The sequence below is a fragment of the Tyto alba genome, unplaced genomic scaffold (assembly GCF_018691265.1).
Source record: "Tyto alba isolate M040663 unplaced genomic scaffold, T.alba_DEE_v4.0 Super-Scaffold_45, whole genome shotgun sequence".
NCBI classification, from domain to species: Eukaryota; Metazoa; Chordata; class Aves; order Strigiformes; family Tytonidae; genus Tyto; species Tyto alba.
Window position 1 is genome coordinate 29,231,312 of NW_024881321.1, and position 27,725 is coordinate 29,259,036.

At 42.0% G+C, this 27,725-nt stretch overlaps 1 protein-coding gene across 4 annotated transcripts in view; it reads left to right on the top strand.

Annotated features, from left to right (window-relative positions):
* FARP1 (FERM, ARH/RhoGEF and pleckstrin domain protein 1) overlaps positions 1-27,725 on the top strand; it is a 216,426-nt gene that overhangs the window by 167,806 nt on the left and 20,895 nt on the right. For 2 of the 4 annotated variants that reach the window (XM_032997135.2, XM_032997138.2), the window contains exons 11-16: positions 276-344; positions 1,078-1,153; positions 2,341-2,581; positions 16,753-16,943; positions 18,809-18,898; positions 20,996-21,129. In XM_032997135.2, coding sequence (XP_032853026.1) covers positions 276-344; positions 1,078-1,153; positions 2,341-2,581; positions 16,753-16,943; positions 18,809-18,898; positions 20,996-21,129 — 801 coding nt within the window. The remainder of the gene's footprint in view (positions 1-275; positions 345-1,077; positions 1,154-2,340; positions 2,582-16,752; positions 16,944-18,808; positions 18,899-20,995; positions 21,130-27,725) is intronic. The other 2 variants (XM_032997136.2, XM_032997137.2) reach the window with 2 other exon arrangements.

The following is a 27,725-nucleotide window of genomic DNA, read 5'->3' on the forward strand; positions in this document are numbered from 1 at the left end:
TAGTACCCTGTAAAGGCTACACAACCAAATTTAAGCGGTTCTGAAATGGCATCAAAAAGTAGCTCTGTAGTAAAAAAAAGAGGCAAGTAACATGCAAAATGATAAAAATCTGTATGTATCTGACCAGGTCCCCTTCCTTATGATCTTATGCAAGTTTCTGCTAATAGTGACAAAAACTTTTCTGGTTGCTGTGGTTTCATATACAGGCCACATACATGTTTGTGATGACTGGGCAATATATGGTATTAAATATTTTAACTGTGGTTTTCTTCCAGTGGTCGGACTCAGAAGCAAGTTCTTGACTATGTTAAAGAAGGAGGGCACAAAAAAGTGCAGTTTGAGAGGTGAGAGGAAATAAATTAACTATCCCAATATGTTTTAATCAAAGTCATGATTTCCAGTTAGTTATATTCTAAGATCTTGGCACCAGTCCAAGAAAAAAATTCCTTCTTTGCTGGTTTCTCAGTTTATAAGTTGTGTAATATCCCCTTGGACCTGAATGTTTTGGCAGAAGTTGGCATAACCTATAGTTTGCTTAAAATCAATAGTCTTCAATCTGTTTTTCAGCAATGAGTGCCCTACCATCACAGGTAACTTCCTCTCATATTGCTTTGCACCCTCTTTGGTGGGATGTGGTTAATGTATGTGAACAGACATATTCACTTCCAAATAAAACTGGAAGTACCAGGAATAAGTATAGCCAACCTCAAGGGAGAGGTCTCCAAGGAAAGCTTCCAATTTGCTAGAGCCAGTTCTATCTGAACTCATCTTGCTCATGGTGAGCTGAAAGTAATGGCCAAAATGCCACAAAGACCGTGACCACAGTTCATTGCTTATCATTCGTGTTCTGGTGATAGACCATTTTTCCTTCAGTGCCTCTCAATTTTTTCACAATGGTATGTTTGCAACACAGCGCATTTAAATTTTACAGAAAGGAGGAATGTTAATCTGTTTTGGAGCAAACTTTTATGAAAGCTGCTATTCAAAGATTTCGTTTAAAAGGAAGCATGTCTCTTGATTCCTATTTGTAGAAAAGACTGAAAAGGCTTTTTACTGTGATTTTGCTTTTATCTCCAGGAAACACAGCAAGATTCATTCCATCAGGAGTCTGACTGCACAGCCTTCAGAACAGCATACAGAGGTGCCAAAACAAGTCAGTGATGTTGCTGAAACCCTGGATCATGCCTTTTAAACATTTATTGTTAGATTACCCTGCATTAATTGCTGTTTTGAAACTCTAGTAGCATAGTTTTCTGCTCGCTTTCCATTTAACTGGGAGCTGAGGAGCCCTGGGTGTCATAAGTTTTAGGTTCTGCAAGTGGAACAGATTCATTTCCACTGCGGAACAGCATTGCTTCCAGAAAACCAGACATATATAAATAGTGAGCTTGTCTGAGCTGTACTAATGACCATCTGAAAAATTACAGTCCCCAGTGTTACTGCTGGGGTCCTTGGCTGTAGCTGATTACTGCATCTGAGAAAAGTTCAATTCTCTTCTTTCACTGAGGAGTCTTGGTGTTGCCCATGACAAGGTGTTCTGTTGTATTAACCAGGGATGAGAAGAATTATTTCCTCAGAAAAATGACAGCTCTGGACTTTTAAAGCATTCTCTCTGGTAGATACCTAATGTATTTGTGTTATGTTAATAGCTGTTACGCCTTAGGAGTTTGCAAATCCAGTAGCCCAATATTGGCAAGGTTGCAGGAGCTGCATGTTCCCAGGTCTATCTAGTAGTAATGCTGAGCATGTATTCACTATAGGCACCTGCAAAAATGTATATATACGATATATATACACATATACATCCAGACAGCCACACAGGTAAACACAGCAGCACTGCCACAAGCATAAGCAGTGCCAGTGGCCTCACCCTGCTCCACTCTTGGACTGATCAGCATGATAGTTCATTAGTGGAAAATACATATACATATATACATAATTGTTCCCTCCTGCAACTTGTATTATACACTCAGTCCACCCAGTAGCGGACCCCTGCATCCCCACATCTCCCAGTGGCTGGTACCTGAATATACAAGCCCCCGGCCTCACAGCCCCACTCCAATTGCTGGTACTCAGCTCTGCAGACACACACACACACGCACACACACACGCAAAGGTGTCTCTCCAGTAGCTGGTACAGACTTAGGACGTTGCCAGTAATTGACCCCCAGGTGCCATGGTCTATCCACTGACTTATGTTGCTGCAGATGCAGTGCAAAATTCTGGTGCGTAATTACACGTAGCCTTCTCCCTCTGGCTCCCTTCCCTCCCAAACCCCTCCCCTCCTACCCCTCCTTCCCCCTTTCTCTCCCCTTTGCCTTCCCTCTTTTATCTTTCCAGAGCTCTAGCTTTGCCTGTGGAGACAACAATGATGCTGCAGCAGTGCAGAGCTGCCGGCAAGGAAAGGAATTGAAAGCTTCAACAGAAGACACCGGACAGCACAAGAGCCCTTCCTTGAAGAAGAGCCCAAAGGAAGGCAGAAAGGTGGATGGAGCAGTGGTGTCAGCAGTGGAGGACGAAGAGGAGGCTGCTAAGGACAGGATGCAGCAGAACAGACCTCAATCACAGCAACCAAGCACAGGTCCAGCTTCCAGGGCTGCTCATGGCAGCAGCACCTCCATTCCTTTCATTGACTGCAGTGATGTAGATAGCGAGTATGATCTCCTCAGAGGACAAATAACCCGGTCATATTCCCAAACAAATGACAATTATGAGGGTGATTTGACCAGTGGTGCCTGTATTCACTACAGAGATGAAAATCGCAATAGAACTAGATATAGGGATTCCTCAGCCTCTATAAAGTCTTCCCAGTATCTCTCTGAAGAGTACCTTGATGATAACCCAGCTAATCTGTCATTCTACACTGGGGGGAGCCCCAGGATGCCAAGGCACAGCTCACTGGTTGATGAAATGTTTAGAGGGTCAGGGAGCCGTAGTCCGCTGGCCACTCCATTGCCTCCCAGTAGCAAAGGGTCAAGCCCTGACATGAGCCTGAGTAGAACTGGCTCTCAGGGTTATGTCTCAGAAAATGGGCACAACTGCAGGGTGAGGGCAGGAGAGGAGGGTAGCCATGCCAATAGCTGTCATGGGTATTGCAGGTACTCTCCAGGCTCTCAACGGCCTCGTGCGCAGAAAATCCAAAATCTCTGCAATAAATCAGTGACAGACCCATTTATCCTAAGCCAGATATCCTCACCCCCTGGGCAGGAGTATAGATCAGAGAGATATTGTAAAGGGGGTGGGGTGGCTAAGAGGTCTTCTCCAGAAGGCAAAATGATGGCCAACGGTATGCCAGCTGGGGCACAGTCAAAGCAGAGCCCAGTCATACAGTCGCTGCGTGCCAGTGGTGTGACGGGTCACATGGCTGCAGTCCAGATGATGGAGGGCTCCACCAGCAGTGGGACAGAATCCAGCGACTCCGACTCAGAAATCATGAACCCCTTCACTCACCCCCTGGTGTTTGGAAATCCCATTGTGCTGAGTTCTTCTCCCATGCCTAGAAATAAGTACTCCTTTGGAAGCCTTCAGCTTGATGAGGAGATAGGGGAGGATGTGTCTGTTGGCCTCAGTGATGAAGATGGTGTACAGGTCTTCAGCTGCTAGGGACTGGGACGTATGAGACCAGTGGACATTGAGATTACTCATTAGAGTGGTTGCATCTTCTGGGGCTCATGAAGAGTGGCTGGTAATAATTTCAGCACATGGGCTACTTCAAATGTTACCATTGTACTTGCCAGCCAGAGGGAAGGGATGCTAGAAATATAGTAGTAAGGATAAATCTCAGTGAAGCTTAACAGTAATGCATCTCCTCTAAAAGGCAAGAGGAGAGGAAAATTATTACTGATTTAGGTACCTTTGTAAGACTTTATACACTCACCTATTCTTTGTATGAAGTCATATTTTAGGTATATATTGTAGCTTCTTTGACACTTGACTAGTTATTTTGACAAAACAAACAAAAATGAAATTAAGTAGGTACATTGTGCTCTTTTGTATGTCTATTACAATTTTTTTTCTCTCTCCCATATAAGGAGAGCAATTTACGAGTGCCTCAACAGATTTAGGGGAAAAAAATCAAACTTACAGCCAAATGCAGGCAGCTTGATATTCAAGACCAAGACTTCTTGAAATATGCTGGAAAATCTTTTCATAGCAAGAGTGTGTTTGGTCTACTCATCTTCATAACGCATTTTATAATCTTAACTGATGAACTGAGCATACAAATTAGGCATTTATATACAGGAACAATTACAGTATTGGCTTTTTCTTCAGTGGGTTCAACAGGCTGGTTTGGTGATGGAGATTTTGAAACCCCAAACTCTTCCTTGGGTGAGAAGGAGAACCAGAAGAAATATATCATTCAAGTGAAAAAAAAAAAAAACCTTAGATTGAAACAGCTTTAATGAAGAGTGGTATGAGCATTACTTGCAAGGCAATCTTTTCTATCCTTTATCAGTGTGGTATAAAGATTAATTGCAAGAGATTTTTTTTCACCTTATTCTTTCAGTGGAATCATTATGGAGACATCAGAGTTCTGTTGTGGGTGATTTTTGGTGAGCGGTTTGGAGATGGTGGCTGTTTAATTTTATTTTTTGCTTTGATCATGAAAAATCTTTATCTGTACAGGATCCAATTAGTCTGTCGTAGGCTATTTTTTTAATAGTGCCACCTCATGAATTTTTCATCCCCTGACACAGGGAATGATGGGACTAACTGTGGTCCAGGCTGATTGTCTTCTATACTGTACATAGAGTAGTGAGATTTTGGCACATGTGCAGAAGGACAGAGACATTAATTCTTTGTAAAATTCCTTTTCACAGGCTAAAAGTATTGAGAATTAAGGCTGTATCCTAAAAAAATCTGATTCTATTTTATCTGAGTTACTTAAGAAAATCCACATGAAAAGTCTCCTACATGGAAAGTGTCCTGCAGTTATTAGAGCTGGGAAACAAGATGTGCTCTTTAACACTGGCCTTAATTTTAACTTTTATATATTTTTCTTGTGGGGGAAGGGAAATAAATCTGAGAATTTTAATTGATGAATTCTAGGTGATGAACTGCTGCACTGACTGAACTGCAGGTCACCTGCAGTGATCTGCATCATGCAGTACATGTATGCAGCAATGATGAATCCACCCACATGAATACTGATGAACAAGTTACAGGACTTTGTAAATCTAGATGATATAAAATTTTCAAGATTGTTTTTACAAAAATAATAGAAGTCTTTTTAATTTTTCTAATGCCTTGGTCTATGCACACTTTAACAGAGTTTAATCTGAGTGAAGGATATTTAAAAATATACCTACAGTAGTTAGGCATGTCTTGTGATATACTTTATTTTTTTGCTGTAAAATCTATCTTTGTGTAAATATAAGTTTTAACCCACTCATCTCCTTTAGTGTATTTGTTTTCTTAAAGGTTAGATACCTCATTTTTGAACAGGAATGATTTAAAGCATCTTTTTAGACAGTGATAGTTTAGTGACAGGGAAAGCTCTTGTTTGTTCCTGTAGTTTAAAGCATGAATCTAGAAACAACAAGATTGATAATTAGGGAGAAGCTTGCTTGTATATTATTCTAAAAGAAGGTGGTTTGTAGTTTTGGATTTAGAATAGCTGTAAAATAATTGCCTTGAACTTCTCAGTATTTAAGATTAAATACAAGTAGTTGAAGCCTGCATTAGCAGATAGAGTGAGCATGGGGAGTGGGTGCATGAGTAGTGTCCTTTTGATTTTTTTTTTTTGCTGCCTGTGCAGCAAAAGTATCAGTAGTTATATTATACGGTAAAGTAATATCAGTCTGTACAGATGAATTAATTGCTTTGTTAGCCAGTAAAATTAGAGTTCAAGTAATGGATTTTCAGCAAAAGGATTTGAGGCTGTTTCTGCTACTTAAAAAAAAAGTGAATAGATTTCATATTGTTTGGATTTAAGTGAATATAAAAAAAAAAATTATAAGTGGTGTTTACTGTTTTGTATCCTTTCAGATACTGTTTTCAGGTCTGATTTCTTTTCCCATATGCCTACAAAGATAATGGATTTATAATTTTATAAGAACTGACCTGCTGGTAGCTAGAGTTAGCCTAGTTGTTAATAATGTATCTCAACAGCTTTTCTTTTCCCTTTTGAATATTATCCTCAAAAATGAAATATGAGGATTTTTCTCCAACTATTTTCTGTCATCTGGCATTTTTTCAACTTTAAATGTTTAAGTGATTGTCATTTTAACGCATGTGGAATTCTTCCGGTTTGAAGAAATAAAGTTTTTAAATTACATAGGAAATAATTTCATTTAGGATGAATCATTTTTGAAGCATTCTTATGCCACTGAAGTTCTATTTAATATCAGTAGACAAGCATTTAATTGAAAACAGTCTGTGGGCCAAATTCCTCCACCAGACATGTGGTTCATATCTGAGTGCTTGCCAAGAATGGTAAGTGAGAGTGGTTTTAAATTGACGTTTTCACATAGGAACAGGTCCTTTAGAATTCATCTGGGGGTTTGTTTCTGTGAGACAAATACAGAAAGACCTTGTGGGAAAGAACAGAAACCTTTGGGGCAAGATGGTGAATGAGATGAGAAGGGAGAATTCCTGTTCTGGTTCACAAAGCACACATGGGAAGAAGAGCCTGCCAACTCAAGTTAGTTGTTGCAAGCATTGATCAATCTGCATAGACTGGTCAACAGCAGTGGTCTAAGCATACCTGTGTCTCAAGTCTAAAAGAGGTAGTTACAGACTAAGTAAAAGATTTGATTCTCCCCCCAATTCCAGTAGATTTTGGAGCATGGATGATGGTACTTTTGGTTCACCATTCTTAGTTTTTTATTCTCAGTACTTAAATTTTAGATCCCATGCTTGTCAAGTGCCCAGATATCCTTAGGCAGTTGCTACAAATGAGGGAGACGAATCCCAGCAAGCTCGAGCAGCTACATATACTCCAAATGAATAGTTCTGAGCCACCCATCTCCTGTCTTTCCAGAGGATGTGGAGGAAGCCTCTTGTTGGGCTGTCCAGACAGCTTACCGCTGTGCCGAGCCAACTCTGTCCACGTAGTTGGATGAATATGGAGGCTTGTTGCAAAAGCAGTTTAGGGGTTTGTCCTGAAATAATGTGCAGATATAGTTAGTCTAAGGATAAAAGGCACTCTGATGCTTTTTTGAAATTCCAAGTACTTGACCACGTGCAGTCATCTGCTACAATGACAGTAGAAAAGTCATGTCAGACAATTTTAAGTTTTCTCCAGCTCAGCAGCAGGTCAAACTTGCTGTCCTTTTGGGGTCTTCTCCTGGAGGTTCTTTTCATATTAGCCTTTCCTAGAATCTAGTTTTCCTCAGTTACCTGGGATATAAAATTTGAGAATAAATTTGGCTAGATGAAGGAAACATGGATAGTGGCAAGTTGATGTAGAAGCCAGGACCTACGTAGGATATTGCAGGTATGGAGTTTTCAGTAATTAAGATCTGAATGGCCTAGACTGCACTGTTTTCGGTTGAAGTCCGTATCCCCTAGCAAGCATATTGTTGTGCATGACGGCGGGGGTTGTTCTCTGAAGATGATTTGTGCTTAGTGCTGCCATTGTCTGAATTCACCCATAGCTCATATGCCTGCCTAACAGGTACCATCCCATTAACCTTTGTAGTGCATGCTAAATACAAATTATATCAAAGGAAAACTGGAAGAGAAATTTCTGAGATGAAAAATGTCAACATGTAACTGGACATTTTTAGGTTTGCTGTATTTGCATGTACATTATGTGAGATATATGGAGATCAGTTATAAAGTAAACAGATGAGCATAATGAAAGTTGCATGTTAATAATTTGAAAAAATTAGATCAATTTACCAGTTTGCTTCAAGATAAAAGGGCATGCAAAATTAGACGGAATTTTCTTGACAGAGCAGCATTAGCAATGCTGAATGTAATAATTAGAACCCAGCAAAAGGGTGAAAAAACAATGTTTTGTGAATTAGTTCATTAAATGGGTCTAGTATTACTAGACCAGACTGCTTCAGGACCTGTATTTTCCCCCCTGATTATTTGTAGGGCTGGTTTCTGTTTGCACAGTTGTTGGTGGAGCAGCTTTTATTAGTTGAAGCAGCTGTATTCGTTCTGAAGCAGTAACATTCATGCCAGAAGTTCCTGTCTGACCTCTCTATCTGTACATGCAATTACTTGGTGGTGACCAGATAAAGTCAAATGGGAAATGGGTTAGACAGATCTAAAACCTGTTTATAACTCCTCCTTTTCTTCACTAAGAAGCAGAGGTGTTTTAAATTCTGTCTTCTTCTGTCCCATGATAAAGGCACGCACATGCAGAGTCTCCATAATCAATAGGAGTTTTTTTGGCCAGGGAGGGGGGGGAGCGTTCCCAGAGTTAGGATGGCAAAGGAAAAGACAAGAATAGGAAATATCTTAAGAACACTAAAAATGTCTAGCCTTATTTATTTACAGTTTCCTTTGGCATAGCGTGCTTTCCACTCTTTTCCTGAGAGTTTAAAGCCCCAGCAGTTTCTTAGGGTACTTGGAGAGCAAGAACTGTGTTGATCAGTTGAACTGATGAAGCAGACCTGATTTTGACTATTGAAAGCCACTGATTCAGATCTCATCAGTACGATTTATATGCAGTTAGCATGAATTGTGGCTATTTCTGGAACAGTTCTTCAACAGAAGAAAAGATGCCTGACCTATAAATTCTGTCAAATACCATGTCTGTTTAACTAGTGTCACTTGTTATAATGAGGCATTAGACTGCTGTCAGAGGTGACTTTAGAATGAAATTTTAATTGCTGCAATTTAATTTTTAGTGATGAAAAAGAAATTAACAATCCATTTTTTTCCTGACTTCTGTACATGTGTGAAGGAGTTGGGTGTCACTGACCTTTGTGCACGTGGAAGTGGACCACTGGAGATCCACCTCGCTCAGCAGCATGGTTGTTACCGGCTGGAAAGAGTAGTGAGTGTGAAGGAAAGAGGTTCTCTGTTCAGGCATGTATAAAGTGAAGGAAGCCAAAGTCCCTTTTAGTCTTCCAATAGTGCTTCCCTCTCAGAACGTTGTAGTTTCTTAAGGCAGCTTCTGTACATTTTAGCACATCTCTTTCCTTTTCCTTTAGGGGATCAATCCTCTCCTCCATACCAAGTAAGAGAGACCCTAAATATATAAGGGAAATTGAATCTTCTGGAACAATTTTTACTGTATACATTTTTCTTTCGTTAACTGCTTTCAGACACAGGTGGTAGGAGAACAATCCTTTTGTCAGAAGCCCAGCTGTTTGTTGGTGTCTCCTACTTGATGATGATGGTTTGGGGGTTTCTGATTGTAAGTGGCTAATGCACAGTGTTAACATCAGGAGGTCCCAAAGATTAGACAGATGTGTAACTTTTCTCAGATGTGGGTAGGAGCAGACTGGTTTCAGTCAAGCTACGTTAGGAAAAACTTTTGCCCATGCTGCCAGGTTCTAGAAAGGAAGGAATTTGAAATCCTAGGAAATTAAAATTAACAAAATCTTTCCTCTTCTATTCCAGTAATTTCTATAGTTTATGAAATATGCCTAGGCAAGGGCACATGTCTTATTTACTTATTTATAAAGGAAATAATTCTTGTGAAGCATGTGGATCATGAACTAAGGCATCTTCTGTGTTCCTCCCTACAGTTAGGTTGCGTGGTGCCATTGATATTTTAAAATACAGAACTTCTACTTAAAAATCAAAGGCATCATATGAATAAAAAAACCTAGTTTGGGTGACATGTAGCAGTTCTTTAGAGTATTTTGTCTTCTGTTCTAATTCTGTGGTCTATAAGGATTGTGTAGAATAAGCTTGTCTTATGTTGTTTGTTATTAAAAGCAGTGAGCACTTTCTTTGAAATGTTATGAGACCTGGAAAGCCTGTGTGCCTGGCTGAGCTGCATACTCACAGGCACATTTTTCACAAGTATGAGTGTAAATACTGGTGGTGTTACTACAGTAAAGGGCCTTAGGATCATAAATTTGCATGTCATGATGGTAAATACTTAGTTTGCTCTAGAATGACTAGAGTTTTAAACTGTATTTTTTATTGATGATTTTTTGGGTAAAGTTTTGGCCCCTGAGAACCATAAAAATCCACAGTTCTTACTGATAAAAATTAACTCAAAAGCCAGTAATGATACAGCTGTCACCGACTGAACATGGAAGGTTGAAGGCAAATGAATGCTTTCTGATTCAAGAGCTTCCAAGCTTGTTAAAATTAGATTAGATGCTTTCTTCAAAATGCTGCAAATCCTGTTTTGAGAAGAAAACAGGTTTTTGTCTTTGATGGTTTATAGCAAGATCAGAGGTAGATCTCTGTCGAGTTCAGTGAATGATAGAGCTCATGTCTGTTCCTTTTTCATGAGGTACTTAAAAATCTTTGATTAGCTGAATCCTTATTTTTCCCCTTTTCTGCTAAAAAACTCACCTGGACCCACTAACAAAAGTTCGTAAGCTTGGCAGTGTTTCACTTATCCAGCCCTTTCCTGATTTCTGTGTGTGCACATGCATAGATTTTTTTAAATGAATCTCAATAGTCAAAATTAATTTTTGAAAATCGAAAATGCTGGGGACTTCATTCTCATTTTTGTCATTTGTTTAATACCGTTTAAAGAGAAACATTTTTTTGTTTCATTGTATGCACTGTTTTGTCAGCATGTACCTCTCTGGGAGAAAAAGCCTTTTCAGTGTTCTGTCTATCCTCAAAGCATGGTGTATCTTCTGTTCCTTGCATTGTTTGGAGCACTGTCTCAATGTCCTTTTATTGCAGAAATACCTATTTGTATTGGGAGTACCTAATTCCTCTTATTACAGTGATCCTGTCTCATAGAGCACTCCTCACCTCAGAATTGGAGAAAACCCCTCCAGGTTGTGAGTCTGAAGTTGAGAAACCACACCACATTGAGGAGCAGAAGAGTGGAGGGAGGGGGGAAGAAGGTCTTTTTTCCAGGGAATTTTTGCTCCATTGAGCACGATCGGATTGCCCTTCATTTCCTAATGAAGGCTGCACCCAACGATGATCACATCCATCTGCTGTAGCTCGTAAGCAGGATCACTGCAGTCCTGGGGAGATGTCTGGTTGAAATGGACAGTATCTGTGGCATAAGCTTACATGGGGGCTGAACGTTTTCAATTCTGTTGTAGCACTGTGTCATGTTGGTTTAAAGACAAACAAAAGCAAACCAACCCTAACCCTGGGTACAGCAGGGAATCCTCCTATAGGTTGCTGTATTTCTGTCTGGAAGGACCAAGGCTAGACAAAGGACTGATGCCCAGTGACTTTGTTTTCTTCCCAGGCTGTAATGTTCATTCTTTGTTCTTAAGGTATGAATATACCCTGATGTAGGCCAACAGCAGTTACTGTCTGATTTCACACTCACTGCTGTCTAATACTGCAGCATACCGATAAAGCATGGACCTTTACCAACTGGAGAGGTTGCTGGCTACTAAACCAACACCAAGCTTGATGAGACTATAAGCATGTCAAGCCATTTAACTGTGTATGCATGGAATTAGATTTTTTTTTTTCTATTATTTTTAGTTTTACCTGTACTGAAGGCTTTTACTCATTCTAACTGGTAATTGGCTGTAAAACTGTCACTGGTTTAATTGTTCTGTTCATTTGCTGGCTGATGCTTTGTCCTAAATATGAGGAAATTGGTTCATTGAGAAGGTACACTAGTCTCCCAAATCCCTGCCACTCACTGCCACTCCTTATATGTGACATGGGATCTCTTCCTGAGTTTTTTTTTCTTCCTGTTCCTCCTCAAATTCTTTGGTACTGTTTTCGGGGATGTTTGTACATAAATTAATGGCTGATGTATAACTACTTTTCAAGATCTTTAATTCTAAGAAGCTGTATCCAGCACTCAAGCTTGTTTTGCTTAATGGGGAAGAGAAGTGCAGCTTGATGAACTCGTCCTCCTTAAGCTTTCGTGAAAGTCATTGGGATATTGTTCTTGCATTGAGAGAGAGCAGAGCAGAATCTCCGTCCCATAACTCTGCTAGTTCAGCAGCACAGCTGTGCCTGGTTCACAGCTGGGCAGAGAAGGGATGGGACACCCTTATTAAACTCTTCTCCAATCTAAGGTTCTTCAGTCATTAGTGAACTGCATATGAAAACTCCTGCCACTTCATCTGGTGCTATCTGTCCCCATGTAATTTTGTACTATGCGTCTTTCTCTGACCAGAACTTTTAGGTAGAAGTTAGAGGTATGCAGCCATTGTGACTATGGAAAATTAAGCTAGACCTAACTGTGGCCACAGCAGCAGCCGCTCTGTCAGATACTTTCTTATTAACGAGCCTTCATAAGTGGCATGCTCAGTAATGCAAAGGGCAAAGGGGCGACAACTTGGGTTTCATCAACCAGACTGGAGTTTAGAAAGCACTCATCTGCCCTTAAAGCAGAGTAACAGGGATCTGCATGTCACAAGCTTCCCCTGACTGCAGAGCAGGTTCTGGAGCATGTCTAAAGACAGAATAAGTCCTGCAACATTCCAGGTACTGAGAAAGGTGCTTTTCTGGCTCTTAACACATTTTAATTTCTAATAAGAAGCTTACAGACTTTGAGAACAATATAACCCTTAACAGTTGAGTTAGTGAGCACTGTAGCTGTACATGAAGTTTTCCAGCAGAATTTCAGTCACCTTCAGGAATGGTCGATGTTTCCTCTCAGTTTCCACAATTGAGTCATTTTCACTTCTTGGTACTCCACAGAGGAGGAACATACCCAGGAGCATCTTAACACTGCTGTACTCTTCCTTGATGTTAAAACACAGTGTGTAGAGATGGAAACTGTTTCTTTTGAAGCATCTGCAGCACACTAAATGGCCCGAGTTTGCTATTCAGCAGTTCCAGGAGAAAAGGAATAGAGGAGGGAGTATCTTCAGGAGACATCGAGTCCCATTTGTCTTCCTCGCAAAGAGGGGAGCCCTCCCACATGAGGTTAAAGTCTCTAACCAGGGATTTCGGATCATCTTATGCTGTCTGTGTAGTCAACAAAGAGGCAGCAGGCGGTTCAGCTTGCTCATGGTTTGAATTGACCTCTGGGAGAGACTTTCTTCATCAACTGATTTGAGTTGTTTTTTCCCTGGTACTAGTCGTGGTTTAAAGCAGGTATAGCTCAGCCAGTCCAAGGCTCTGCAGGCACCAACCTCAGCCCCAGTCCCCACAGGTTAACGTCAGTGCCTGGCGGGAGCCTAGAGCAAAGCAGATCCTGCTAGTGGGATGGATGACGGCTGGCCAGCCAAGCGCAGAGCCTGCCCGCTCCGGCGGGGCACACACAGCTTGCCAGCACCTCCCTGCATTCCCACCACCAAACTGCAGCAAGCAACTGTCGTGTGTGTTTTGACAGAAGTATGGCCGTTAAGTATTTGATTTTAGCCACTGGCTTCACTTTATTTAGCACAGGGAACACGTGTGTTGATGGGGAGTGATTTGAGACACTTGTGAAGCGAGGACGATAACCCATAGTTTCCTGTCCTGTGGCCATGGAAAATGCCATTGTTGCTTTGTAGATTTTTTTTCAAGTTAGATTTCAGTCAAGCTTTACTTTTTCTGTCACCTTCCCTACTGCAGCACCTTTCCCCAATGTCTGGGGAGTAAACTAGCTCAGTGGAACTAAGAACCACTCCAGGTATTTTGGCATTGATGGGCTAATGTGGCATACCATGGTAAAGTGCACTCTCATTATTTGCCACTGGCATCAACCAATGTTTGTTTCTATTCTTAAACCCAAGCTCAAAAAAGAATTGAAGCACATGCTTAATTCATACCCACTCCACCAAGGACATAATTTTAGTATGTGCTTAAGCAATCCTCATACAGACATCCTTTTGTACTTATGTCTTGGTCTGTGTGTATATAGCTGGCTCCATTATATTTGAAAAATGGCCCAAGTCTGAATCTAAATAAAAATCACTTGAAGTATGAGCAAAGACAATTCCATGTTACCAGCTGCAAACCTTTTAGGTGTCCAGTGTGCTGTGCAGTACCACTTGATGTCTGGCAACCGACATGCTAATAATTGCCTGTCAATCAATGACTCCTTTAGGGTAAAATGTGAGGAATTTCAGTACCCTGTAAATAAGATTGGTCTCCTCTCTTTGGCTTCTGCTTATATTCTGCAGTATGTAGTTGATGAGTAGAGCCTGTATGAATATACTCTTCTGTGGCAGGAGGTCAGATGAAACACTGAGAAAAGACCATTTGGTTAATGTAGGTTATTTGTCTCTCACTTCCATGAAAAAGAGAAAGTCACTTTGCATCATTGCCATGACCCATCAGCATAACACGTCCTGATTGATTGGCAACGGGGGAGAGAAGACATTCCATTTTAATTTCTTCATGACTCACTGACTTTCTCACAGCAGAACAAGTTTGTTTCCCACCTTTACCAGAACAACATCCGACGTGTTGATCTTTATGTCTGTGTTGGTTGTAATTAGGCCCCAAAATGTGCTAACAGAACAACATTTTGTGGCCCTCGGTAATATAGCCACTTCCTTATACATAGATTTAATTTTCACTTATTCAGCATGCTGGCAGATGGGGTCTAGCTGAGCTGTAGCTTGTAGGTGGTGGTGGTTGGATTTGGTCACTGCTTATCTCCACATTTATACTAAAAAGGAGGATGCAACATTTCAGCTTGCTGCAAAATAACTTTGAAAATGCCAGTGATGTATTGACATGCGAGTCTTTGATCAATGGGGTATGTACTCAATGCTGTGAGCCACCAGGCACATTTTTTTGTGATGCTTTCCAGAATACTTTTCCTAACTCGTGTCTTCCAAGTGTAGGTTAGGAAGTCTTTTTAATTCATTGTCCATTTGATATTTTATAGTTTCAAATACTTGAGTTGTACTGATAAAAATTCCAGTACATCAGAAGTTAGATCTAGGATTATAAATAGGTAGGTAGATACGTCGATATATCCATATCTATCTATCACAGATAGGTGCTATTTAACTTCTAGACTATAATGCCTGTGAACTTCTCACAGAGGTGCAAATCATTTATTCGCTGTCGTATGACAGGCATAGTGCCAGAATTTCTTTGTTTCCACTTTTGAGGTGATATCACTTTTCTTATGTCTTTTGTAATGTAGAGTTAAGTACTTTTAACCTTACAACCTTGCTATTAATCTGTTTCACTATTTCTCAATGATGAATTCCATTTCTTTTGAAAACACTGTATACAGTTTTGTGCTAGTGTCAATAAAATTGACATTTGTGTAACAAGCTGTGGCATTTTCTCAAATTTCACTTAACATTGATTTAGTGTGAAACTGTTGGTAAATCCTTTCTTGCTAGCTGTAATAATACAGACCTTTATTTCAGACAAATACTGCTTTGACTTTGATTTATAATAGGCTACATAACTGTCATGGTTACGTAAACTGATAACTGTATTGTGTTTTTCCTTCTCTTTTCAAAGGAATGACATAAACATGAACCGGTTTGGAATTGGAAAACATTGATGTTCTAGCAATAAATCTTGAGTTCTTCCGAAAAATAAATAGGTTTTACTAATGGCCTAATTATATTCATTGGTGCCTCTGTTTACTGGAGTATCTCAGCTGTATTGTAGCAACAGGAACACTTACCTATCATAATCTAGGGAGGACATAAACACATGATAGTAAAATGTATTTGACCTTAATTATATACAGCAATGTATGTGTTTTACATTTAATCCTAGACAGCCTATTAGCTGTGGTAATCAAGAGCTTGTCATATTTTTTTGGTTGGATTTTAACATATGATGCCAAAATGGTACAGACTGTAAATGTTCTTCCACTTGACAGATCCATCTTCTAAAACAGGTTTAGATTTTCAGAGGTTTGGAGGAGGGGATAACTGGGAGAACGCTGTGTGTTTTGGCAAACTCTTTCCTTTGTGCAGTCAGTAGCCTGGCTGCCTCCCAGAAGACAAAATGCTAATTTCACTAATATTTAATGTAGTGTATATGAATCCACGGAAGTGTAATTAATTGTCTAAGTCTTTAATATTTTTAATCCAAAATTAAATGGGACTTTATATCTGTGATAATCTAAAGTTGTCATGCTTTGTGCATTAAAAGTATTGCTTTTCTTATGTAAATGTAATGCTAGCATTTCCATCCCAAACAATCAGAGGAGCATGGAAAGACCTACAAGGTATACTATACATACTTGTGTTGTGTGTAGAAACTGGGGAACTAGTAGTTTTCTCCCTTCATGTTAGATCTGACTGGTCTTAGCAGCAACACTGCTGTAGAAAGTCATCAATTCTTTTTCTCTAGACTTCCACTAGATAAATGTTCTAACTTGTGTCCTGTAGCTCCCTGTGAAGTACTGATGTCAGTCTTTGAAGTTCTACTTTGCTAGAAAGAATGGCACTCCTAGGGTGACCCCCTATCATTGTATTTCTTCTCTTTCATAGAGTGGATTACAATGGTGAAAAAATTGGTATTCATTTGATGTTTAGCAGTAAATATTGCAGTTCAGTCGTACATCTTGATCCCTTCCCAAGAGAGACACGAATTTCAGCCAGTTTCACCAGCTAAATGAACGCTCCAGTCCCTTGGTTAATGCAAGTGGATGCAGTTTCTCTGGCTTCAAGTCCATTTGGAATAGTTTGAGGACCCTGATGGCTGTGTCTTGTAGTGTAATTTCACATGCTGCAACTTAAGGTTGTAACTCTTTTTGGTACTTCATAGAGAGGGTCTGTCCTAACTGATTTCTCTTTTACCATTTTATTTTAGCAGGTTCTCTGACTGGCAGCCCTCACCTTTCAGAGCTTTCCATCAACTCCCAAGGAGGACCATCGGTGGCAAATATGTCTTTATCTCCAAACTTGAGCCCTGATGCTAAGCAGTCATCTCCCTTGGTCAGCCCTTTGCTGAATGACCCATCATGCATCAGGACTGATGATGAGGAAGAGGTCAAAAGAAGGGTAAGACAGAGGCAGTTGGCCTTGGCTCTCTTCTCCGTGTTGTGTTGTGACTACCGCTGTTTGTCAAAATGACTAATATCTAGACCTCCCCTGCAGCTTCCTCATCAGAGATCCACACAGATAACTTGGTATCTGCTGTCCTCAGCCACGGTGTGTCCAGGAGCATCCCGATGCTCCTGAGGCCAAATTCACAGCTTGGAGCAGTTCAGGCCAGAACTGCTGTAGCCGAGGGCTCAGTGCCCTGGATTCATTCTCCTGAAAAGAGGTGCAGGAGTTAGGGGCCCCCACTCCTATTTAAGCAGCAGAGAGAAGATAGGTAGCTCTGTGTCCCTGAGGTTAACGTGGGATAGATCTGGGCCAGTCCTGCTGGTTACAACCTTAAAAGCTTGTTTTGATATGTTGTTCTATAAATCTAGCTTATTTTAAAGGAATGGAGTTTGGCTGTTTGTTGTAACAAAACTGTCAACATCAATGTATGATTGGAGGGAAAATTACCATGACAGAAAGAAAAGGAACAGCTTTGAGCCTGTGCAGGAGTGTCCAACGCAAGCTCTCCAGTATGCCTCTGCTGGGAGCACCGCTGGGAGCATTTGGTTGTGGGAGTAGAAAATGCTCTCTTTGAGCCACAGCCTGCAGCATTCAGCTAGGAGTGTTTGGCTCAGACCCATCGTTGCAGCAAAGCCATAAGGGAGCATCACATCCAAAACTGCTTTTTGGAGATAAAAGTGATTCTGTCTGAGCCCAGTGTGTTCTGGGTGCCTGCTGGCTCGTCCCTCCTCTGCTGCAGGGCAAGAGGGGGTTGCTCTTACCCTTCTGTCGCCTGCTTTTTCTCCTGAGGTTGGAGCATTTCAGGAGGAAGAAGGTAGGAACTCAGATGGCTTTGCTGGAAAGCAGAGGCATGTGTAAGGAAGACCTCTTTTCCCACTGCGCATAGTTAGCAGGATATGTGAGAGAAATTTGAGAAGAAAAAAAGCCAAGAATCAGTTGATAGGCTCAGGATTCTCTGTGTCAGTCCAAGTTACAGCAGCCAGTGACTGCTGCATATACCAGCTGATGATGGTTCCTGTGGGGTTGTATACTGACTAGGAAATGCCCACGCAGTCTCCCCATGCATCCTTTTCTAGTGCATCTTCTACATCGTTGATTTTCAGGGAGGAAATGTAGAAACAAAAGATGTATGGATCTTTTGTTCTTCCTTTTCGTTTCCTGAGCAACACAGAAAAAGATCAGTTGGGATCTATTGGCTCCTCAGAATTCAGACGTCAAAACCACTTTTGCCCCTTGGATAGCACAGGAGGATCTGTGGGTTTTTTTCTGAAATTTGAAATCTGTAGCTTACCCTAAAATCCTTCCCTCTCCCACTGTTAAGTTGTCCAGCCACACTGGGAAAATCTTACAGATTTGATTTTTTTTTTTTTGCTGAAAGTATTTTTAGTGCGGATTCTTACCCTGATGATGGAACTTAAAATAATCAGGCACTAATTTTTGTCATTTTGTCAAATCTGGCATTTGTCAAATTTGATTCAAATGGTTATCTAGCCTGCAAAGGATTTCTTTGTGAACTTCAGACTGTGTCCTGCTCCGGATGTGACACATAAGCTGAAAGGAACATCAGCACCCCAAAGCTGTAGAAATCACCTTGGCAGAAAAAAAGTCTCTCAAGAACCCATAGAAAGTGCTTGTTCTCTCGTGTTTGCAAGAAAGGATTGTTTTCAGAGCTCAGGAACATTCAAGCATGAGTCACAGTAACCACAAGCAAGGGTCGCTAGTTTGCAACTGTCTTAGTGATTGTTGTCTGCAGTTTTTTCCTACAGAAAGCAACTCCATAAAAGTAGATGAAAACCTAATGTGTTTGCAATTTGCAGAGATTCCCAACTGAGAAAGCTTACTTCATTGCTAAAGAAGTAGCAACCACAGAACGAACATACCTGAAGGATCTTGAAGTCATCACATCGGTATGTTTACTTGAGCATTAGTCGTGAGACATGTGAAGCTTTAGTCAGCAGAAGTATTTCATCTGCTCCATTTAGCATCTTAGCTGTTCCATGCTACTTTTATATTCTGCACTGTAGGTATACTCTGGGAGCTCTAGGGAGGAAATAACATGAACAGAAAGTAGAGATTTGCACTGTCGTTAGTAGCATGCACTGTGAAAACTGTATCAGGTTAAGGAACTTTGGACACAGTTCAGTTATTTTTTCTTGCTCTCATACTTCGTGGTTGTAATTACTAAAAATGTCTGGGTTTTCAATGACTTCTAAAACTGAAGTAGGTCCCTAGGGGGCCATATAAATGTTTTCTCCTGGATTATATGCCCTCCATTTAACATGAAATATTGTGGAGTACCTATTCAAATTATTATGATTTTTCAGTAAGTGAAACTGTCTGTTAGACAAGTCATTAATCTGTAGCACCTGATCAGATTGTGATTGTAAAAATCACCAAGGCAAATACGTGTTGTCTTTGCACACACACCAACAGTCTTGTTTAACTTCGAAGAGTAGTGTGCGCAACATTTGGCCTTAAATAACAGTTGTCTGTAAAAGGGCACTGGATCCAAAACCCCTCGTGGTATTTCAGGAGGGCTGCCAGCTCCAGACCTCCCAGCTCTTTAATAGCCCAGTGTGTGAAAATCTGTGAGGTGCATTGCCACCTCCTGCACTGAGTGTTGTGGTGAGGAGGACGTGCTGCAGGGAAGAGTCTGTTTGTACCAGCTGGGAACCAGGGAGAGACACCTTCTCCCCAGCTTCTCATCTGTTCCAGGAGCCCACATGGCAGATGCAGTTCCACTGCCTACTTACACTGGCTTTCTGGGGAGCCGGCCCAGCGAGGGGAGAGGCCAGTTCTGCAGTCTCAACAGCAGATACGCTGTTTTCATCTTCTGTTTCACCCCGTGGCCGCAGCAACAGAAAGTTCAAGCTCCTCAGAGCTAAATCCCATTTCCCACCCTGGCCTTTATTCTTGTGGTAGGCAGATTTGAATCCGCTGTGCCACCAAGAGGCATACAGCTGGCTCTAAGCTCATCATCAGGCCCATCAGCTGTGCTCCACGGATGACTGGCCCAGGAGGCCACTGAGAGCGAACAAGTAGCCAGCATCATTGGAAAGGGTAGAAGGAAGAAGTGTTGTGCATGGATTTTGAGTCTTGGTAGGTGAGCAGTTCTTCAACCTTAGCTCTGCCCAGTGCAGAGATGAAGACGGGGAGAAGGAGGCTTGGGAGAGATCTGTCTTTATCCCAGGTCTGGGTCAGCCCCAGCTGATGCAGTGTCAATCAAGACTGTTGTAACAGCCTTCTGTGGTCCCAGCAGCCTTCTAGGCACTGCTGGAAGTCAGCCATAGATAGCTGGAACCCCTCAGGGCAGCGAGTAATAGTCTGTTCCACCTTGACAAGCCCCCATGTCCTAAGGCTTTACATCACCCTTAGGTCTATTAGGGTGAAATAAAGAGAATACGGAGCAAAACTGAGCAGGAGCCTGTTGCAGTCTTAACAGTGTTTGGCACTGACCCTCCTACTTTGTATTACTCGTGTCTTGTTTTGCAAGCGCAAAGTACCATCCTTCTACTTGTTCAGTTTGCAAAGTGCATGATGTTCTCTATCTGCACAGAGCAACGTGGGCTCGAGTGCTTACTGTATCGACTCCTATCAAAGGGATTTCAGACAGAACTCGGCAAAAGAAAATGCGGAGCATATTTTTTGTTTTTACTGGAATGTTTGCAAGTGTTGCAAGTATTGCAATACTCTTACATCTACAGCATTTGAAAATTCAGTTTGTATTGAGCAACCAGTTTGGGCTTGAAACAAATCTTCAAGATTTGATCAGTGACCTTAGAGGGGAAGGGAGTTTCTTTTTAACTGTGTGGGGCCTGCCTGCTGATAGGAGCACGGGCTCAGCACAGAGGAGCGTCAGCAGTAGCTTGGGTTATATTCCTAGTGCGAGCGAAATGAGGTCCTTACTGGGTTTGATGTATTTGGGTTAGGTGTATAAAGACAGTAAATGATCATACCTGCTGCGTTCCCCGCCCCCAATAATTTTGTTTCTTTTTTCTTTGTAGTGGTTTCAGAGTGCAGTGAGTAAAGAGGATTGCATGCCTGAAACACTGAAAAATCTCATTTTCTCCAACTTTGAACCTTTGCACAGATTTCACAGTGGTTTTCTCAAGGAAATTGAGCAAAGGCTTGCTCTGTGGTAAGATTGTTGTTATTTAGCTGTGGTGTTTCATACAGTTTAGCATTTTTGCATTCCCTTTTTGCTAACTCTTTGTGATTTACTGTAGTGATTAATTTGTGAAAGTCACAGATGTTGGGTTTTAACAGGCTGGGTATATTGGATCATACTTTGTTCATGTTTGCTTGACAGACTGTTGTTCAAATATCTCAGTCAGGTATAAACATATGCAAATGAGATCAGAATTCTGGGTGAAGCTTTCTCTTGCCCAACGTCAGTGTTTCTATATGGCAGCTCTTCTGAAGAACATGTTGCAAGCAAGTCTTATCAGTGATAAAGAGGGAGTGGTAAAGGACCTAGTCCTGTTTCCATCAAATAGATGTAGGCTGGGGGGGAGGGTGGGAGATTTCAGAGACAGCCTTCCTATTCTGCAGCACCACAGCTTTGACGCTCTTGGGGTCTACAGTGCACTCTACGAATTGACAGAGTATTGGAAGAGGACACTGGCCTTAAAAATTACCTGTCCTTAGCATAATAGTGACAGTAAAACATGGCATTTTTGTGAAATAGCTACGAGGTGAGTAATTCTTCCCTGTCAGGACTCTTTAACTCAGTTCATTTGACCACTGATATCTGAGCAGAGGCAGCACGCAGCAGCTTTCTCCTTGCCCTGATTAGACCTGTCTGGACTAGATTGTCTTTCTCTGTGTAGACATTTTTTGATAGTTTATCTTTGGTGCTGGGAGCCCAGCTTTTCCTCCTCCATTAGAAAAGTGACAATGGAAAAATCACATGAAAGCAGAGCAGGCAGACCTGATGACTGCTAATCAGTTTAATGCTTTTTTAATTAAATCAAAAGAGAAGCAAAACACAGTCTTAGAGTATGTGAGTTTAGCTCTTGTGATGTGATGAGCAAGGTCACTTAATGAGAGCACAACACGTTGCAGGCTAGTGCTATTCAAACCCACCCTGCACAGTTGCAGAGTTAGCAGATATTTTCTGGGAAGAGGGCAGTGTGATACTGCCTCTTCGAGCTGATATCCTCACCCAGAACTCTGGGGTTGATGCTAAGATTACTCCTAAAGCATGTGCTGCACAGCAAATCTGCCTGTATTTCCCTTTTGTCATTGGACTGCTACTGTTTTAATCCAGTCAGGATTCTTACTGGTGTGAATTGCTTTCCAGTAAGGAACATTTATTGCAGGTACTCCAAGAAAGCTCTTCCAAATGTTATAGAATAGAGATTGCTTCTCCAACTATGGTGTAGGATTAACAGTAGTTGGGGTTAAGGGTGCACGATGAGAAAAGGAATATTTATGCAGTTAGTGAAGGACCACTTTCTACTCTCTATCAGACCAGTCTAATCTAGTGAGTTTGTTGGGTGCTGATTGCTGGGGCACATGCTGAAACAGAGATTCCCCCTGTACCCTTCTGGTTGCTGGTGGCGTTACAGGTGGATGCCAACCTCCTGATCAGGTGTGTTGTTTTTAAAAGATTGGATAATCCTGCAATAACAGCCTCCTGTGGAAAGGTCACATTGTAGTAAGTGGGGGGAGTTACGTTAAAAGAAACAAAGAATATTTATGATTTTAGACTTTCCATGGTTTTATTTTGTTTCTCCTTTTCAGTTAGCTTCTTTTAGAGCTGAGTAAGCCTTTTGTTTTCCAGCTTTTCCTTGTGTCCTAAGGCTATGGTTTCACAGAGCAGTAAACCTCAGTTTAAGGCTCCTAATACCATATTTAAACTGCAGTTACCCTAGGATATAAAGTGCTGATCTGCTATGAAGTTACTTTGCAATCCAAATTTGTTCAAAAATACTCTGCTGAGGTAACTTTGTCCCAGCTGGCACCTCGTTCTGACTTTGTCAGCTCAGCTATTGCCTGTCCCTCGACAGTTAGTGTAAAGCATCTGGGAATTCTCTGTTGGCTGCTCTGATTCACTTGACAGAAAAGCAATCACGTTCCTGTCCCTGGTCTGCATCCAGTTTGCAACCAACAGCATGGATTTACCTAATGTAATACTACTGTTGTAGATGGTGTTTGTTTTTAAAGCTCTGGAAGATTTGAACACATGCCTTAGGAAGGCAGGCAGATCTGCTGGCAGGTATTGTTTTGGACGTGTTGGTGTTTTTGTATAATGCCACAGATGCCGAGATAAGCTGTAAGCAATAAACTCTATCCTATAGAGATTAACGTTTAATTAAATGCTGAGTGACAAAAATAAACAGCCCCTCAGCATGCAGAAGAAGAAACTGGCAGCAACGTGGGAGAGAATTTCTTCAGCAGTGTGGTCAAGGTCATTTAGCTCGATGTCCGTACTGCCAGGATTGTACATCTGTCTTTGGCCCTGGGTGGTTTTAAGCCAGTGGGCTTCAGCTGTGCTTGCCACGGCAGTTGCAGGGGCTGCCCAGGCTCTGCATCACTGCGTAGCTCCTCAGGGGCCTGACGGAGCCCGTGGCACCGCTGCAGGCAGGTGTGGGCAGGATTCCAGCCAACTCATTTAAATCTGACACTTTTACATCAGCTCTTTTAAATTTCTAGGCAGGTGGAGAGCAGGGGGAAGGTGGGATGCTTGTCGTGAGACATGAGCATGCTTTGCATTCATCAGAAGCTGGTGTGTCTTATGAAAAAAGGGCCTTTGAATGAAAGAGTTGTGGATTTCTTCAAGCTACTGGAAGCCCCTAGCTACCCAGCTGTGTTGTCTGAGAGGAAGAGACTCCTGCAACCAGTCAGCTGTGTTTGCCTAGCAAGTAGGATGCTGGGTTTTAGCAACTTAAAAGTGCAGTTCAGCCTGCTTGCTCTGCCTAGACAGCAGTGTGTTTGTCTCAAGTTTGTTTCAAACCTTTGTGCTGTGTGTTGGAAGCTCTTACAGGAGGCTGTTCCCTGGTCTCTCAGCAGTTGGATCATGCTGATCCTCTGCAAAAGAGCTGAGGAGAGCAAGTCCAGGGGAGGATCACACGTAACGATTGCTAGATGGCTCTGTGCTTTTAATTTGTTAAAACGTCTATAGACTGTTAGTATTTGACTCAAAGAAGCTCAGGTTTTGCACATTATTAAAAGCATTTCTGGCTTCCTTGAAGGCTTCTGAACTGTTTGAATCTGCTGTCAGAGGCAGGCTGTTTGCTACTGAACATCTTAACAGCTGGTATCCTTTTGACCCAGTTATAGATTCTGGCAGATCTGATTTGTGTCTTTATACCATTCACCCATTTTTCTCTTTAGTACTGCATTTCCTAAGAGCAGCACGTTTCAGTGCCTAGTGAATAGTGATAAGGTTTTTAACAAGACATGAATCGATGCTGACACCAATAGCCAACTTCAGAGTATAGGAAGTTGTTGAATTTTTACAGCCAGAGTTTCCTTCTAGCCATGAAACTGAGCAGATTCCTGGTGGTTTTATTGCACAGCATCCTAAGATCAGTCATACCACACTCCGGGCGATGTTTTCTGCCCTGCCTGTGCTGTTGCAGGGCCAGTGAAGCAGCCCCTGAATGCCTTTGGTTGCCCGACTGTGCTGAGCCCTCTGTTCGCGAGACTGACCGTGTTCCTGGGAGCAAGAGAAAATACCCCACTAGTTTGAGGAGAGGAAGGATGACCTTTGGTGGATGGAAGCAGGCAGCAGGCAGGCACGGGGCTCCACCCTCTTGCGGAGCAAGGGAAGAGGAAGGAAAAACATCAGGGATGTGTCTGAGGTGGGAGAAGCAACAGGGCAAGTCAGGCTGTCCTGTTAGCAAGTGCCAGGAGAGCTGCGTTCCAGCACCTGGGCATCCAGGTCCTGATCCTGGCTACCAGAACTCGTCCAGGTTGCCCCCGAGCAAGGCTTTGGGTGCAAGGCCAGGAGTTCCCAACCCTTTTGGTGGGAGGAAATGTGGGAGGTGTATCTCAGTGACAAAGCTGGCTCCTACTTCCCAGGGCCTGAGAGGAGAAAGAGGTGTGGGCAGTGCAGGCAGAGTGTGACATGCTCCGTTAGCATCTGGCCAGCTGAATCTGAGAACTCAGGTTTTGCTCCTTCATTTGTCTAAGCTGTTTTAATATGCTATTCATTTGGGCCACAAGCACCATTTTCCAGCCAAAAAAAAATGAGCTCAGCTTCCCACACCCCTCTAAATGTTTGTATTACAAGTTTCCAAACTGGTTTCTGTAAATTCTGACAGAAGGTGGCAAAGGAAGAACCATAAATTTCCCACCTTGGTCAACTGCTAAGCACTGCAAAGAGCAGTGCTAGGGCAAGCCAGGATAGCCATTTCTGCCCTAGGAAGCCCTATCGGATAATGTGAATCCACATTTTGGTCCTTATCCATGTGCTAGGAAGAAAAAGCATTACATACTTTCCAGAAATGCAGGCAGACTTGTCTTCTCTCAGGGAAGGCAGTAATTTGACTCCCAGTTCACAGGCACCTCTGGGGAAAGCTGCTGCTCAGTACTACCAGATGTGGCTGAGAAATGTGAGGCTGGTAATTTGCAAAAAAAAAAAAAAAAAGCTCTTAGATCTTAGCATATGAGAGGAGAAGACTCAGTCAGAATTCATGAAAGCCAGTTTGAAAACCTGTAATAAAAAGCACTCGGGGAGGTGTAGGAAGATGAGCTAAATGTTGATTTATTAACCATTTTTTGTTTGGGAAGCAGTATTTGTGGTCAGGAAGAACAGCTTAATAAACAGTTTATATAAACAAGGCAACAATCCTTATCTGCCTTCTCAAATACATGAGTGCTGACTCCTCAGCTGGTTCTGTGTGCCTAGTGAGGAAGGATGAAGAGGACATTTTCGAAAGTGTCTTTGTCCTATGTGCAGAAATTAAGTATGTATTGTAATATAAACCTCAGAGTCACGCAGTGTGGATTCCTGAGACATTAAGAGGGGCTTGGTGTCAGTGCATTGCACGCGCTTTTGAGAGGACAGTTTGCATTGCTGACCTCACTTTTGGGTACTTCTGGGGGTCAGAGCCACGCTACGCCCAAATGAATCCGAAATGGTGGAAGAGAAATAGCTTGTCCAGGATCCCATAGTCACACCCAGAACCAGGTTATGTTCATCTTTGCGGCTCTCCCGGCGGGATGTGCCCAGGAATGCCTCTGAGGAGGTGCCACAGCAAGGTATGAAATGTTGTAGTGTATTTCCATGCGATGGTGTTGCTTGCTTCAATCTCTTACCCATTTAAAAGCATTGCTGATGCATGCCTGCTGTAATTTGGGTTTCTCCCACAACAGAGATAGCCAGCCCAAAGTCTTTAAAATGTGTGCACGCTCCGGGAAGGCTTGGTGGGGCTCTAGGAAGCTCTGGTGGCTTCAGCAGCTCTGAGCAGCGTCTCACGCACCCCTTTCTGCTGAAAGGACAGCTGCAGCATCGGCTGGAATGGGCAGGGTGATAAAGAGGCACTGTGTAATAGCAGAGTGTGAGCAAGGAAGAGGGTGTTTTGCTTTTATCAGCTCTACTTTTCCAGTTACAAAACGTTCCTCTTATTTGAAAGGCAATTGTAATGGGGAATGTTTAAAATATTTCTTAATATTAGAACTTTAGTTAATAATACTCTTAAAAAGTATCTGAGGACTCAGAGACAAGCTACAGTATCCAGGAGGGACATGCTATTCCTGAGCATGTAATAGAAGGTCATGCAAATACAATTTGCAGCAATTGATAATTTTTTGGCTGCAATCAAAGTTTTTTATGTTTACCTGAGGAAAAAAAAAAAAAATCCCTGTTGAGGTATCTTTCCTTCTTTGCCTTCCCACCATCCCCATCAAATTTTTGTTCCTTCAACTACCATTCCTGGATGACTGAGGTAATAGTACAGGCTGACGAGATTTCTTGCTATTCATTTTTCAGTGAGCTTCACTGAGAAGTTTATGTAATTCAAAAATCCAACATAACTGCTTGAGTAATCCCTCTAAGTCAAGCTGGTGGCCATTTTAAGTAATGTATAAGGTAGTGTCTGAATTTATCAGGTATAAAAGTTGGTCTCTTTGCTTGCAATTGTACACTTGCAATGCTGGAAAAAGGAATGGACCATTTGGAGAAAAATGGGAAATGAGCTTACTATAGAATAGTATCTCCACTATTCAGCGTGATTTTCAGCAGCTTTAGACATCCCCACACAATGTCAGTGGAGTCAGGGCACATTATGCGTGGGGAAAGCAGCTCCTGAGTCTTCTATGGAGCCGGGGGTCATAAATCAGCTCCTGATGAAAATTTGTAAAAACCTAATCTGTGAGCTCTGTCCCTTGTCACTGGCAGATAGATGCCATGTTCAAACAGTGACCCGTGAAAACAAGGAGTAAGAAGAACAATTTAGCCATCGATGCACAACAAATGAGCAGCTTCTTCCCCCCCCAGCAAGCTGAGTGTTGTTATTCAAAACATACGCCACAGGGAGAGCTCTCTCCTCTGCTGCTGTGCTTTGGGCTGTTGAAGCAGTAAGACACCATCTGATGGGTCGGGCGTTTGGGTTTTATTTTAATATTTTGTGTATTTGGACGCTCTTTTCTTGGGGTTTCTTTTCTGCTTGTTTACTTGGGATTTGCATGTTGAGGAGCTGGGGAAGAGGGAAGTGTAGTGTAGGGGTTACTGTGGAATCCTGGCAGAGAGCTGGGGTGGAGGGATGGGGTTTAGGAGGCAGATGT